General features: G+C 38.8%; 1 protein-coding gene across 3 annotated transcripts in view; it reads left to right on the forward strand.

The window, feature by feature from the left end:
* Nucleotides 1-14683, forward strand: part of NBEA (neurobeachin) — a 547470-nt gene that overhangs the window by 166158 nt on the left and 366629 nt on the right. For all 3 annotated transcript variants that reach the window (XM_073229196.1, XM_073229216.1, XM_073229206.1), the window contains exons 18-24: nt 269-377; nt 5668-5749; nt 5979-6102; nt 6660-6852; nt 8645-9658; nt 11327-11544; nt 13762-13915. In XM_073229196.1, the coding sequence (XP_073085297.1) occupies nt 269-377; nt 5668-5749; nt 5979-6102; nt 6660-6852; nt 8645-9658; nt 11327-11544; nt 13762-13915 (1894 nt within the window). The remainder of the gene's footprint in view (nt 1-268; nt 378-5667; nt 5750-5978; nt 6103-6659; nt 6853-8644; nt 9659-11326; nt 11545-13761; nt 13916-14683) is intronic.

Raw genomic sequence — 14683 nt, forward strand, 5'->3', positions numbered from 1 at the left:
GTAGTTTTCACAGATATTCTGTTTGAGAAGTGTTTAAACAGTATTCTTGGAACTTTGCAAGACAGCTGTGCTATATTAAAAACATCACTAATTTAATATAACTTCCATTATGTAAACTGTCATTTCTTTTTGTAAATGGAAATTAGTAAAAATAATTACTTAATATGATTCTGTATCTGCTTACAGATTATACTTTCTTATCCCAAAGTCATGCAACTGGAAAATCCGGTGTGTTTCATAATGTTTTGTTTTCCCCCTTTTTCTCCAGGAGAAAAGTTGAAATCATGCACACCCATAGTCTTTTCACCCTCCTTGGAGAGAGGCTGATGTTGCACACAAACACCGTGACTGTCACCACATACAACACGCTTTACGAGGTAAAACATTTAAAATGTGTGATAATAGTGTTAAATGTATGCAGGTAGTGGAAACCCTCTATGTAATTGGAATCAGTATTTGGTAAGTTAATCCAAAAAGCCAACAATCAAAGAAAAGAAGTGAACACACACATACATCTTAAAATTTTATTTTAAGACATATCCATGTACATTTACTTGCCCGTCTTTCTGTGTTGGCCTGAGAGCTTTTCTTTGAGTACAGGCTGGCTCGTCGGCTTGGCCCCAAATTTTCCTCACATGAACCGCAACACCCATTATGCATTCATTATATATTAGTTCTCTCCTTCTTCCTCCCCCCCCTCCACCTCTCTTCCTTTCTCTTTCTCTCACTCGTAGTAACTACTAACATGAACCTTGAGATGATATTGGAATAAATTATAAGTACGAGTTATTGGTAAACGTGATACCTGTAAGATGCTTTGGTCTCATCATATCAGCTCAGAAATCCACTTCTCATCATTTCTAACTGATAGCCATGCAACCTGTGTTCAGTATTTTCTGTGAAATGCATGTGCTGCCCAAAGGATCTGTTTTTATTTTTAAGCACCAGAAAAATATTAGAAATGTTCCCGTATGTTAACCTTAGCCCTGCTTGACCGCTACTGGTCTTCAGTGGTCCTTGCTCTTTTCACTAGTGCACGGGTTCTGCTAACAGCTGTCCCTGCACAGCCACAAGCTCAGGATGGCTTTTGTGTTTTTAAATCATTGACAGTAATCAAAAGAAAAATAATATCAGACATGTAAAGTTACCGGAAATTCAGATCTGTGTCCATACACAGTTTTGTTGGAACCCAGCCGCGCTCTCTCCTTCACGTGTTGCCTGTGGGGGTTCTCTCGCTGCGGTAGCAGCATTGAGCAGCTGCAGGCGACCGAGCTTGCTCCCCGGGCTCTCTGCCCTGCTGTGTGGCGCCCTACAGTCACGATGCAGCCACTGCACAGGGGTTCACGTGCCCTCTTTACATTGTACATGTCACGTGCCCTCTGTACATGTCATTACAACTGCAGGAAAGTGTTCAATTAAGTACAGAAATAATAAAGAACTGTGTCCAACATACAGTGTTGGTAATGATATTTTAGAAAATGTGGATTTTGCAAAGTGTTGGGAAGCCCAATTAGGGTACAGACTAATATCACTGTGACCTTTAAAATTCTGAATCTGATAATATGACTGTAATAGAAAAAATAACAAATATGAAAGTACAAAGTAAGTTAGGCTTTTTAGCAGGATATATCAGGCAACATTGCCTAAGTTATAGATGTAAGATCTATCGTAATTATTCTGAAAACCAAAAGATTATTAACTACGAAACATCTCTGTCCCCTCATTTTCTGAGGTGAGTTTATTCTTGGAGGTCATGTACCAAGTGAGTTGTTGGCTTTAGAAGACTTGTCTTTGAAATTACTCAAAGCTATTTTTATACAAATATTTTGAAGATATTTAATATAAATATAACATTTGTATTAATTACAGTATTTGCAAAGTTTTACTGTTAATGTCATTTGCTTTAGTTTTACGTTGTTACTCCCATCCCTAAATTCTGAGTGATTTTATTTTTTTTCTTTTTTTAGGGTTTTGTAGCACTCCCTAGCACACTAAGTAATCTGTTAGATTTTAGATTAAGTCTTCCAAGGACAAAACTAGATTTTTCTGTTTGATTACTTGTAGATCTCAACAACACTATGTGATTCATTACTTTATTAAACATTGTGATATTAATTTTTACTTTTATAGGTTTGAATTTACTGCTTCACTTAATGTACAATTCAGTTAAACTCTTAGTTCAGACAGAGGCAGCCAGGGCCTCTTGTCATCTAAAGATCTCAGATTCTTACAGAAACAATGAACTGACTTTTTTTTTACATGTATATTGTTTAGTTATTTCATCTTTTTCAGTACAGATATAAAAAGTTCTAAGCATTGATTTTTATAAAGTGGTCACCAACTTTAAGACTTTTAAATACCTCATAATAAAACTCTTTTCTCAAAACCATAGAGTCTCAGAGGTGGACAGTATGGTCATACCATGTTATTCAAACATTATTTTCACAGATAAAGAAAATGAGTCAAAAATGCGTTATAGATTCCTCAAGGGAGGAACAACCTAAGACAGGCACAGTCGCAGGGGGGCCATCAGGTGAGAATTTGGGGATCAACAGAGGTGAGGCTCAGAACCTCACCCCCCCTGCTTTGAGAGAAATCTTCTGCATCCGTGGATGTCTTGCTGCCCTTGTCTAGCCTGGATTAATACTTAGTCCATAGGCACACACCTGATCATCTGATCATCTATATTTGCCTTCTTACAGCACTAAACTATGTTTTCTACCTTTATCTTGCATCTACCTACCACTTCAGCATTTTATTAAAAATAAAAATAATAATAATAATAGGAGAAATGGGGGATCAACATATAAATCAAGTACAAAAATCAAATGAATATTCATATTTGACCTGATGGTTTATAGGTCATATTGCATGATCAAAACCGAAAGTTTCTGTGATGAATGCCCTTGTACTGTTCACCATGTAAGAATTTATTCACTCTGTAAGAATTCGTTCACCATGTAAGAACTTGTTCGTTATGCTTCAGAAGATTGGAGACTGACGAGAATTAGGCTTGAGATGGATTAATGATTGTACATTGAGCATTGACCCCCCTATACTGAATTTTATTGTTGTTAACAACCATTTGATCAATAAATATGAGAGATGCCCTCTCAAAAAAAAAAAAAAAAAAGAAAAAAAAATGCGTTATAGCTTGTCCCACTGTAAAGCTATAAAGATCCTCTGACTCCTGAATACCTACAGTGGCAGTCAGATATAACAGTGGGGTCAGTAGTTTGCAACTTGAAGCGATGAACTAGCATTACTCTTGTCTCGAAAACTGAACCTACTAATCCAAAATGATTTGTTCTGGACGGGGCTGGGGAAGGGAGTAAGTCAAGAGGAAGCTTCTGTAGCTTCTGCTCAGGCCCCAAGTCTTCCTGTGACCCATGAATGACAAGATAATTCCACTTGTAATATAAAATTCAAATGTTTAACGTTGGACTCAAATCTGTGTCTATCAAGTAACATATTCATTAAGTAAGTTGCCTCCGTGCTTATAATTGATTGTCGCTTTCTAGCCTTGACCGATATGATAGCCGCCAGGCACATGTGGCTGCGGAACGTGTGGAAGTGGCTGGTGTGAATTGAGACATGCTGTTAGTGTCAAGTACACGTTGGAGTTCATGTCCGTATCTGGCTCTGAACCTTCTGGGCTGTCTTGTCTGTAGGGGTGCAGCAGGGCTAGCTTCCTAGGCGTATCTCTAACCAGGTCCAGTCAGACTTTCTTTGCCATCTTCGTCCTAAGCTTTCATCAAAACGTTGACATCTACATTCACCTCTCCTTACTTAGATCTCATGATTTTCTCCCCCTTTTGAAAACTCACACAGGTTAATGACAGACAATCCACCACATCTTATTGTTTAACAGGGACACGGGTTTATGCCTGTCTCTAGAATATTAAGTAAGTGATTCTACAAATGTAGTTCCATTTACCAACTGTTTTCCATTCCAAACATGGAACAGAGTATGGGCACATAACTGGTTCTTTATAAACACTTGCTGAATTGAGTTTCTAAATACATTGTTGTAATTTAGAAAACTCAGAAAGCCTTACTTGATCTTTCTAGCAGCTTTATTAGGCAGAGAAAGTAATTATTATCCTCATTGTTATATGATCAGATAGATACTTTAAGAGCACAGTTAAAACTGGAGACTCTTTGAGATGAATTTTTTCTGTGCAGTGAGATTTCTTCCTTTTTTGGGTAAGAAAGTTCTCTTCCTTGGAAGAGTATAGCCTAGTCTTTTTCAAGTTAGTTTGAGTCTCTTTGTTTGTAACCGGAATTCTCAGGGTTCTGTCCACTGGGCTGTGGTCCAAGCCAGGGCCTTTTGGGTAGATCGGTGTGAAAACTCCTTGTGGGCATATACCATCCACTGATTCTTCTTTGTAGGTGGTTTCAATGAAATTTGTTCGCCCTCAGCTCCATCTTAATGGTAGTGCACATCTAGAGTGCTGTCTTAGAAGATTCTGAGGCACTGTTTCGTTTTAATGACAAAGTGTTTAGTTTCCACAAAGTATGGGAGTGAGGGGAAGAGGGGTACTTACGCTCTACATTTACACTTTTAGTAATAGTAGATTAGTTTTTATTTCAGATCAGTACTTTTTGATATACATTCCTAATATACTTAAGTAAATTCTCTATCCTTCAATTTTTTTTTTTTAAGTCTGAGCAAAAAGGTAAGAAAAATGACACTACTGGATGTCATGATCTTTTTCTATTCAGAAATGAACAGCCCTGTCTTTTGATTAATGTACTTTTTCTATCTCCAACTTTTGCAAGATAGCTATGCACAAGTAGGCTCTCAACTAACTTCGGTAGTTTCCCACAGTTTTTGCACTTACATTAGATTGAATTATTTTAAAAAGTTCATTCAGAACTTAACCTGGTAAGCTAAACAGGAAATGAAATCACAAATATAAAATATCTTCTAAGGATAGTCTCATCATATTTTTTTTATTTATGCAAGAATAGAGGTAAATGCAGGCTAAAGCCCCAAATCCAGTGTATCTGCTACTCATTCTTAAATATTACAAATATTTACTGAGCCCTGACAGTGTCAGGCACTGTGATAATTGCTGGAATGTAATAGTGGAAAAGATGGATAAGAATCCTGTACTCATGGAGACAGTTTTAGTGGCAACATTAGTAAATGTTTTAGAATTCTCTATTTCCTTTATTTGGTCAACTTTTATCATTTTTTCTTATTTGAAAGTTTTTTAAAAATTCAATAGTAAATGACGAGCCACATGTTCTATAAAGATTTTTTTCTCTTACCATACTTTATTTTGAAATTGAGACTCATTATTTCCTTACTTTCTAAGTTTTCCTAAAATGAATGATGACATAAAAAGTCAAATGTTTACAGTTCACAACATAAGCATATGAAGAATGTACAGAAAAGGTATTGCAAGCAGAATAAATTCTGGGATTTCCTAATTAATCTTTCCTTCTATAGTTACTGTTTTTATTTTTCCATAATAAACAGATTGGAGACTGCAGAGTTAAAGAGTTAGAAGTATGTGGAATTCACTGGAAGACCCTTAGAATAGATGTTTCTTTTGATTTGAACAGAATTGACATTTTTTGCAGATTTCTGTATATCTATATTTTGCAATTATGATTTCAATTATTTTCTAAGTGAAATTCAAATTCTTCGTCTTTCAGATCTTGACAGAGCAAGTGTGTACTCAAGTCGTACACAAACCACACCCAGAGCCAGATTCTACCGTGAAAATTCAGAATCCAAGTGAGCAATCAGCAATTCTTTATTGTACTGTATTTTAGTAACATGGTAACATGTGAGACTAAATCCAACTTTCCCTCACCATCTAAATCATTATGTGTCTACATAGTTGATGACACTTATAACTCACCTACTATAGGGCTAAGCATTTAGTTGAAAATCAGTAACTAATTTGTGAGTGGAAATCAAAATGCAGTTATAAATCTTTACCTTTTTCTTGGTTCATTTACAGTGATTCTTAAGGTGGTGGCAACTTTGTTAAAAAACTCTACACCCAGTGCAGAACTGATGGAAGTTCGTCGTTTATTTTTATCTGACATGATAAAACTTTTCAGTAACAGCCGTGAAAATAGAAGGTAAGCAGTTTGAATCCTGTCATGGAACCTTATCCCGTAATCGTATTTTTCTCTTCTTTATTTTCAATTTAAAGAAAAGTTTTCAAATGTTCGCCGTATCATTAAATACATTAAATCATTAAAAAGGGTACTATATATTTATTTGATATAATAGGCATTCATTATGCTTCTGTTTATTTTTATATGTTTTTATTTCAGTGTACAAGTATTATATTTTAATTGTGTATGTGAATATGCATATCTACAGACCTTTATTTAAAAGACAGTTCTGTCGGAAAGGGGACAGTAGAGCGATGCTTGATTTATAGTGTATGACGTGCATTGTGAGTGCTGCATAATCTGACTGAGAGAGAGAGAGAAAAGTGATTTTAAATGGTGATTAGGATTTTCCCAGGTAGAGTGATGGGGGAAGTCATTTCACACAGGGAATGTGTAGCGTGTGGAGAATGACTGTGCACTGTGCTTTACTTAGGTCATAGCACATTTTCACTATCAAAATTTCAAAATAGTAAATTCAGCATCCTTTAGGTATTTTAATGAGTTTTTTCCCCCACTAGATGCTTATTGCAGTGTTCAGTATGGCAGGATTGGATGTTTTCTCTTGGCTATATCAATCCTAAAAATTCTGAGGAGCAGAAGATCACGGAGATGGTCTACAATATCTTCCGGATCCTTTTATATCACGCAATAAAATACGAGTGGGGAGGCTGGAGAGTCTGGGTGGACACGCTCTCAATAGCCCATTCCAAGGTAACGGGATTGCGCGTGTCACGGTATCAGGGCTTCCCGCAAACACTCCTCTGGCGCCATCTTGTGGGCGGCGCGCGCCATGGCTGATCGCTTTAGCCCTGTTTTCTCTCTTCTGGTTTTGTTTTTTTTCCTCTTTGTTTACAACTGTTAGAACTTAAAAGTGTTTTTTAGACCATTTAGTTGAAGCTCCAAGGTGCTAAATTAGGAATTTAGACCCCAGTGATGACCCCACATATGTTTTATAGCAGTTCTGATAACTTGAGTCTAAGCCAATTAGTCTTTTAACTAAATCTAATGGTTGTTATAAGAATATTTCACGAAGTAGACTCTGAAATATGATTTTTAAGACTTGTAAAAAGTAGTCAGTAATTGTTTTTATTTCCAAGCGAATCATAAATACGTTGAAGTATTCAATTTTAGTTGTGTTTTCAATTGCATTACTATACTTTTAATCCTAATAATCAGTACATCTGTAGTTTAAATATTATCTGATCTTTGGTAAAAGGAAGTAGTGAATTAAAGTGTACAGTTATGTACACATGAGGTTCTGGAAAATCAGAGTTAATTTTTGTCACCATGTGGTGCCATAGAAAAAGCATGGGTGTCAAGTTTGATTTTTATACAGTCTGTGCCACAATTCAGTTAACGTGACTTAAGGGAATTCATTTAATCCTTCTGTGCAGGGGTTAGAAAAATATTTTGAAATTAGAGATAGTAAATATTTTAGGCATTATGGGATATACAGCCTCTGATACAACTATTCAACTCTGCCATATAGAGTGAAATCAGCCAGAGATAGTACGTAAAAAAATATACATGACTGGGTGTTAATACAACTTGATTTACTAAAATCAGGTGATGAGCAGCTTTGGTCAGTGGGGTGTAGTTTACCAACCCTTACTTTGGGGTCTTAATTTCCTCTTCTGTAAAATGAAGGGATTTTTGTATCAAGATAATCTCCAAAGGAAGGTGCCTATCAACCTAAATTCTGTTATCCTATCATTTAAGTATAAATTAATATCATATGTACTCAGAAGAAAAGATTTTGAACTTTGTTTCTTTATTTTAGAGGTTTTATTTCTTACATTTTAAAATTTGGGGCTCCTTTTATTGCATTAAAAAATTTTTAAATAGTATTTTATAGGAAAGGCGTAGTACTTCTTTATGCAAGATATATATAATCTGGTTATTTCCTAAACAATCCTATGTAATGTAACAAAGTAGCCTATATAAAGGTAAAACTGTGGTGTTTTAATAAGTTTATAAATAACGTATATATTTATAGATATGTGTGATTTCTTTTAACCTCAGTTCTTGAAATAAGCACCCAGTAATAGATGATGAAAACTGATATAATAATAGTACCTGGGATATTATATATTGTTATCCAATTACCTACTTTAGCTCAAGTCGAAGATGTACGAATTTAGCTGGCATATTAGGTTAGGGTAATATTGAAGTACTTAAAAGAAACCTGTTTATTTAAAACTTTAATAATTCTGGTTTTCCTGTTTTTGATGATTATTTCCAATTACCTGATGAAACCAAGCCCTTGTTTTAGGATTTATGCGTGCTATGATTGAAATGTTAAAAAAATGATAATGTTAAATTATCACCGTAATTTTATATACATACATATGTATTCTTTTTATATATGTTTGTAAAATTTTTATTACAAGTATGTATAAAATACTTTTTAAATATTTTGTATATACACACTTTAAATATATTTTATGTTTTCTCTTCTTGAGCTATATAAAATGCCCTAAAGTTTTCTTTGCTTTTTCCTAAGGTCACTTATGAGGCACACAAAGAATACCTGGCCAAGATGTACGAGGAATATCAGAGACAGGAGGAGGAAAACATTAAGAAGGGGAAGAAGGGCAACGTGAGCACCATCTCGGGTCTTTCGTCCCAGGCGACAGGAGCGAAGGGCGGCATGGAGATCCGGGAGATAGAGGACCTTTCCCAGAGCCAGAGCCCAGAAAGTGAGACCGATTACCCGGTGAGCGCGGACACGAGGGACCTGCTCATGTCCACCAAAGTGTCCGACGCCATCCTCGGGAACCCCGATCGCCCGGGCGGCGGTGTGCACGTGGAAGTGCACGACCTTCTAGTGGATATAAAAGCAGAGAAAGTGGAAGCCACCGAGGTCAAGCTGGATGACATGGACCTGTCACCGGAGACTCTGGTAGGGGCGGAGAACGGCGCCCTTGTGGAGGTGGAGTCCTTGCTGGACAACGTGTACAGTGCCGCCGTGGAGAAACTCCAGAGCAATGTGCACGGGAGTGTGGGCATCATTAAGAAAAATGAAGAAAAAGATAATGGTCCGTTGATAACTTTAGCCGATGAGAAAGATGACCTTCCCAGTAGTAACGCAGCGTTCCTCTTTGATAAAATACCCAAACAGGAGGAGAAACTCCTTCCGGAACTTTCGAGCAACCACATCATTCCGAATATTCAGGACGCGCAAGTGCACCTCGGCGTCGCCGATGATCTCGGACTGCTCGCCCACATGACCGGCAGTGTCGACTTACCCTGCACGTCGAGTATGATGGAAGAAAAAGAGTTCAAAATCCACACGACGTCAGATGGCATGGGCACTGTTTCTGAAAGGGACCTGGCGGCGTCCTCGAAGGGGCTGGAGTACGCCGAGGTGACTGCGGCCGCCCTGGAGACCGAGCCTTCTGGGAGCAAAATGGTACCAAACATTGATGCGGGAAGTATAATCTCAGACACGGAGAGGTCTGACGACGGGAAAGAGCCGAAGGAAACCCGGAAAATCCAGACCACGACCACCACACAGGTGAGCGGGGGGCCGCGGGTCCCGGGACCGCCTGGGGAGACGCTGAGTCGGCAGCGCCAAAACAGAGGAAATGCGTACCGATTGCATCCTGTCTAAATGTAATTATGTATGACAGCAGGTCAGGGAAGTGAGTAGTGTGATGTTATGTATAAAAGAAACTTAAAACATCCGCATTACGTTTGAACCTCCGCTGCCTTCTGTCTAACTTTGCTCAGCCTCTCGGGGCCTGAGCTTCCTTCCCAGCCCAAGAGGTGGCGCTGCACCAGCGCTCGGCCCGTCGGGGCCCCGCCGGGTCTCACATTGCGCGGCTCTGCGACCCCATTCACACGTTCTGCCCTGGAGATGCTCATTCCGGATGCACGATTGACTTTTAACCTTTTAAGCCGCAGGCCCAGTGCTGTTCTGTGGATTGTTGTCAAGAGGACTTGGAGCCAGATTGAGCTGATAAATTACAGGAAGGGGAGGGAAAAGGGAACTGTTACTTATCAAGCGCCTGTTACGTTCCTGGCACGGCGCTCTGTGCTTTCGGGTTTGATCCTCGCAGCCACCCCGTGAGTAGGCAGCATGGCCGAGAAGACTCGGAATTGTCAGCAGTGAGAGCTTTGTTTATGACCACGCGGAGAGGAAGTTGTTATGGGGAAATTAAAGACTTGGGGGCCTGGTGATGAGGAAATGGTGGTGCTGCAGTTTTTCTCTGGCCTCACCAAAGAAAACTAATGACAGGTGATGCCTCCTGGTACAGATTTTAATTGCCGAGCTTTGAGCTCTAAGTCGGCTTCCTTAGTTTCTAGGCTAAATAATACCTATGATTAAGAGCTGAAGAAAACTTTTATACTTAATAGTTTTTGTTATTGGTGTTCTCTGGGTTTTCCACTTACCTTTTAATGTCATTGAAGATAAATTTAACATGTTTCCATTAGAGTAATAAAGAGTAAGCCACACGTTCCTGGTATCTTTGTTTTCTAATAAGAATCCTTAACCCTGTATGTGAGAAAGGTATTTTTATTTTTTCCCTATTTACTGCCAATTTCCATTTTTGTGGCAGTTGTCCTGCAGTGATAATTGGCAGGGGATGGGAGCACTGAATTAGGCACAAATTCAAAATATCAGGAAGCATGCGGCATTGTTCAGTGGATATAGTGACCACTAGAATTCCCTGTTTTTCACTCAAAGTTCATAGGCATTTTTCTGGTTTCCTAACTTATCAAATGCATTTTTTTTCTAAATGGAAATATTAAGAATGGAATAGACTTTGAAGTTTACTTAAGTCTATTCAAGTAATATTTCTTTTATTCTTGTGTTTCTAATGACACCTGTTGAAGACATGTATCCAGAATCCTTTGCGGTGAGTGTATGCTTACATTCAGAAGGGGTGGGCAAATGCAAAGACTTCATAAATGGGATACCAAGGGTCTGGTTTGCATTATGAAATTTCATGTTAAACTCAAGTATTTAATGATCTTGCCTACTTTCTGAAACAACAAAAGTAAAAATAATAAACAGTAGCTTTGTCAGCTCAAAAAGGTTTCTGCATGTGAGTCACCAGGTGGTTCACATGTGTAAAATGTATTAACCTACCAAAGCCATGTACAAAAGCTTTACTCTACCGTTTTCATTCTGAAATCAGGTGTTTTCTCTTGCAATAAAGCTCACCTTTTCTTTCTCTAGGCTGTTCAGGGTCGGTCTGTCACTCAGCAAGACAGAGATCTCCGAGTTGACTTGGGATTCCGAGGGATGCCCATGACCGAGGAACAGCGGCGCCAGTTCAGCCCGGGTCCACGCACGACCATGTTCCGTATTCCCGAGTTTAAGTGGTCGCCGATGCACCAGCGACTTCTCACCGACTTGCTGTTTGCATTAGAAACAGATGTACATGTTTGGAGGAGGTAGAATATTTCTTTTCTATAAATCGAGACTACCTTCACTTAAGAAAATGAATATTTTAAATTGCTGGCATCAACTGATTCATAAGCAAATGGTATCATTGAATAAATGTCACAAGTTGAATTTATGAAAAATAGACATTTCAGTTTTTTGTAGAAACATAAATATTTTCATCTAAGTTACAAGCCTGGGGCTCAAATCAAAAGGCATCCAAGAAGTTAAGCTTAAACAGTTAAAAACAAAATTTTGAAATCTGGCGTCGCCTATTCTATATCAAAAAGAGATTGAACACAAAGAGAGTTCAGTTTCGGTTCAAGGAAATTGCCACCTTTTTATCTTTTCCTGTTAAAATTGATACCACATACTGAATTTATTCTTGGTAATAAGATTGTGACATACGGTATTAAAATTTTAAATCACCTTGGACATCTATTTTTAGAGCCTATACCAGTTACGTGGTTAGTATCAGTTCAAATATAATCACTTAAAGAGAACAAAGTCTACATAAATTAAGTGGTTTCGTAGCCTCATGTTCAATTTAATTTTCCAATAGCTAGTATGCAACAAACTAATCAATTACGAGAGTGTCATTTATATGTGCATGACTCTCACTTAGGAAGGGGACGGGCTAGATGACAGGGTGCCTCGCCGTCAGCGGCTCGGTCGGGGGCGTGATGTTCTCAGGACGCAGGTGGGCTTCCTGCTCCCCCGGGGCAAGGGGGCCGCTGCCGCTCCCGGGGAGGATTCCTCACGGGAGGCCCGCGCCCTGGGAAACAGGGACTTGTCTTCTTTTCCCCCGTCTCTTCCTCCCCTCTCTTCTCCTTCTGCCTCTCCGATTCCTCTTCCTCGTCTCTTCTTGTTTCCTAGAGAAGTCCCTCAAGAAAAGTCCCTTTTGTGTCTCCTGTGCCAGAAGGGTCGTACCCTCTTCTCTCAGCCAATCACCAGCAAACGGAAATGGGATCCTAATGATACCATGGTGATTGGCCTGTGCAGAGCAAGGCTGGTGCAGGACCTGGCGGCTGGGGTGAAGCCAGCCTTCCTATACCCAGTCTAGCTCCCTAACAGCAAAACCTAGATGCTATTAGCAGGGGAGAAGCAGTGACGGCCATGGAAGCAGTCGGTGTCTGCTGCACAGAGTTTTTACTTCCGACTTAAATCAACTTTCACATCAGTCTCATCATGTTACCAAAACAATGGTCTTCCCATTGCTAATGTTGTTATATGCTAAATTACTTAGGGATGAAACATAAGGAAACTGGAATACCATGAAATACATTACATGAGTATAAATGTATAGAAATATATAGTGTGATTTATTAATGATAGTATTAGCCCCCAAGTGAGTGGTACTCAACTTTCCTTCCTTTAACATACTGTACATGTCTGTTTTCTTTCATGGGCTCTCATAATATCCTCCAAGCAGAATTTTATGTAATATAAATTTTTTTTAAGAGATTGCACTTTATTTTTAAAGACAGGAAATAGCATCTTGAGATTCAAGCATAATAGATGCTATTTTGCAATTCTAAAAAGGTGAGAATCATTGCCGTAAACTTGAGCATGAAATGATCTCTTATTTTCTTATTAGAAAATAGTTCATATTCGTGCCTGACACCAAACTAAGCCAGTGTATTTTTCTGGGTGTCTACATTGTATATTTTGTGTAGGAAAGGCGCACTCCTGACCCCTGAGGTCTTTCCCTTTTTTATTCGGTAAGTCCCGGAATTGTTACCAGTTATATAGTCCCCTATAAATGGATGGGGGGTTACGTCCCTTGTCACTTCTGTAACTGGCAGGATGTTTTCAGGGTGGCTAAAGGTGGGGCTGCAGTCTGGTGAGGCCACTGGTTAAAACTGCCTGAAAGCTAAAACTTCCAATTACTATCCAATTGTTCTGCCTTTCAAGACAAAACAAGCAGCTTTGGAAAAAAGATTTTTTGTTTAGCCAAATTCATTGACGTACTCATCTATCTTTGAATCTAGTTAACACACTCTGAATCTAGTTAATAAAGCCAAATCATGTGTGAATACTTTGGACACAAAAATATACTGTAGAGATGAATGCTGAGTTTTTGGTAATACGGTATCTTAATTGTAAGTTATTTTATGATAACTCCATTTTAAATTTGCCCTGCTCTGCATTATTTTTCACTTTAAAAATGCTACAGTGTTTAAGCTGCCTGTTCTTAGGCCTTGTTCGTTTGTTTTTTTCTGTTTTAGCCATTCTACAAAGTCTGTAATGGATTTCGTCAACAGCAACGAGAACATTATCTTTGTGCATAACACGATTCACCTCATTTCCCAGATGGTGGACAACATCATCATCGCGTGCGGAGGGATCCTGCCCTTGCTCTCGGCCGCCACGTCGCCGACCGTGAGTGCTTGGCCTCCATCTAGCGGCCGCGCTGTAGAATTACATGAGTAGAGAATGTCCGTGGGCCGGACTGTGAAAAGATGGGTTTCAGCAAGACACGTTCACCTAAGGAAACTTTTTAACCATATAAGTTTATATTTATAGATATATATGAGATATATATATTTACATTCCTGCCTCACTTACTTGTCACTGTGAGATGCCACCTATGTATGCCTGTAAACATATTTCTGCTAATTCTGATGAACACTCCTTAGGAAGAACCATAATTATATGTTAACTTTGTTTTCCATAGATTGTCTGTCTCTTCAGGTCTGTCTTGTAATCCAGTGCCAGAATTCTTGTTCTGTCAGCATTCAAGTTCAAAATACAAGTACATGGCTACTGTGTAATAATTGCAGTCATAAATTTAAATATAGCCAAAACCTTTAGATATGCAGTCTCATATGAGTTGCTTGCAATGTTATTTCTAAACTTAATATTATTTTAAACTATATATATGAGACTCCTTTTTCACGATTCTTTTGTCAGTGCCACCACCCCAAAGCAGCTTTGAAACTTAAATATTAGCAGCCAAACATTGTCTCCTCTACACCCCTCTCCCCACACAAGCACATACACTTTGACTTCATCCATGAATTCATTCAAGGTGTGTGCAAAGGCCAGCAGGTCAGCTCATGAGGGAGTGCAGGGCAGGTCACCATGAGGGCCTGACTGGAATCAGCAGCCGACCAGGAGATGCAGCCTGGAAGGAAAACAGCTGATGGC

The sequence above is a fragment of the Manis javanica genome, chromosome 1, assembly GCF_040802235.1.
Source record: "Manis javanica isolate MJ-LG chromosome 1, MJ_LKY, whole genome shotgun sequence".
Classification (NCBI taxonomy): domain Eukaryota; kingdom Metazoa; phylum Chordata; class Mammalia; order Pholidota; family Manidae; genus Manis; species Manis javanica.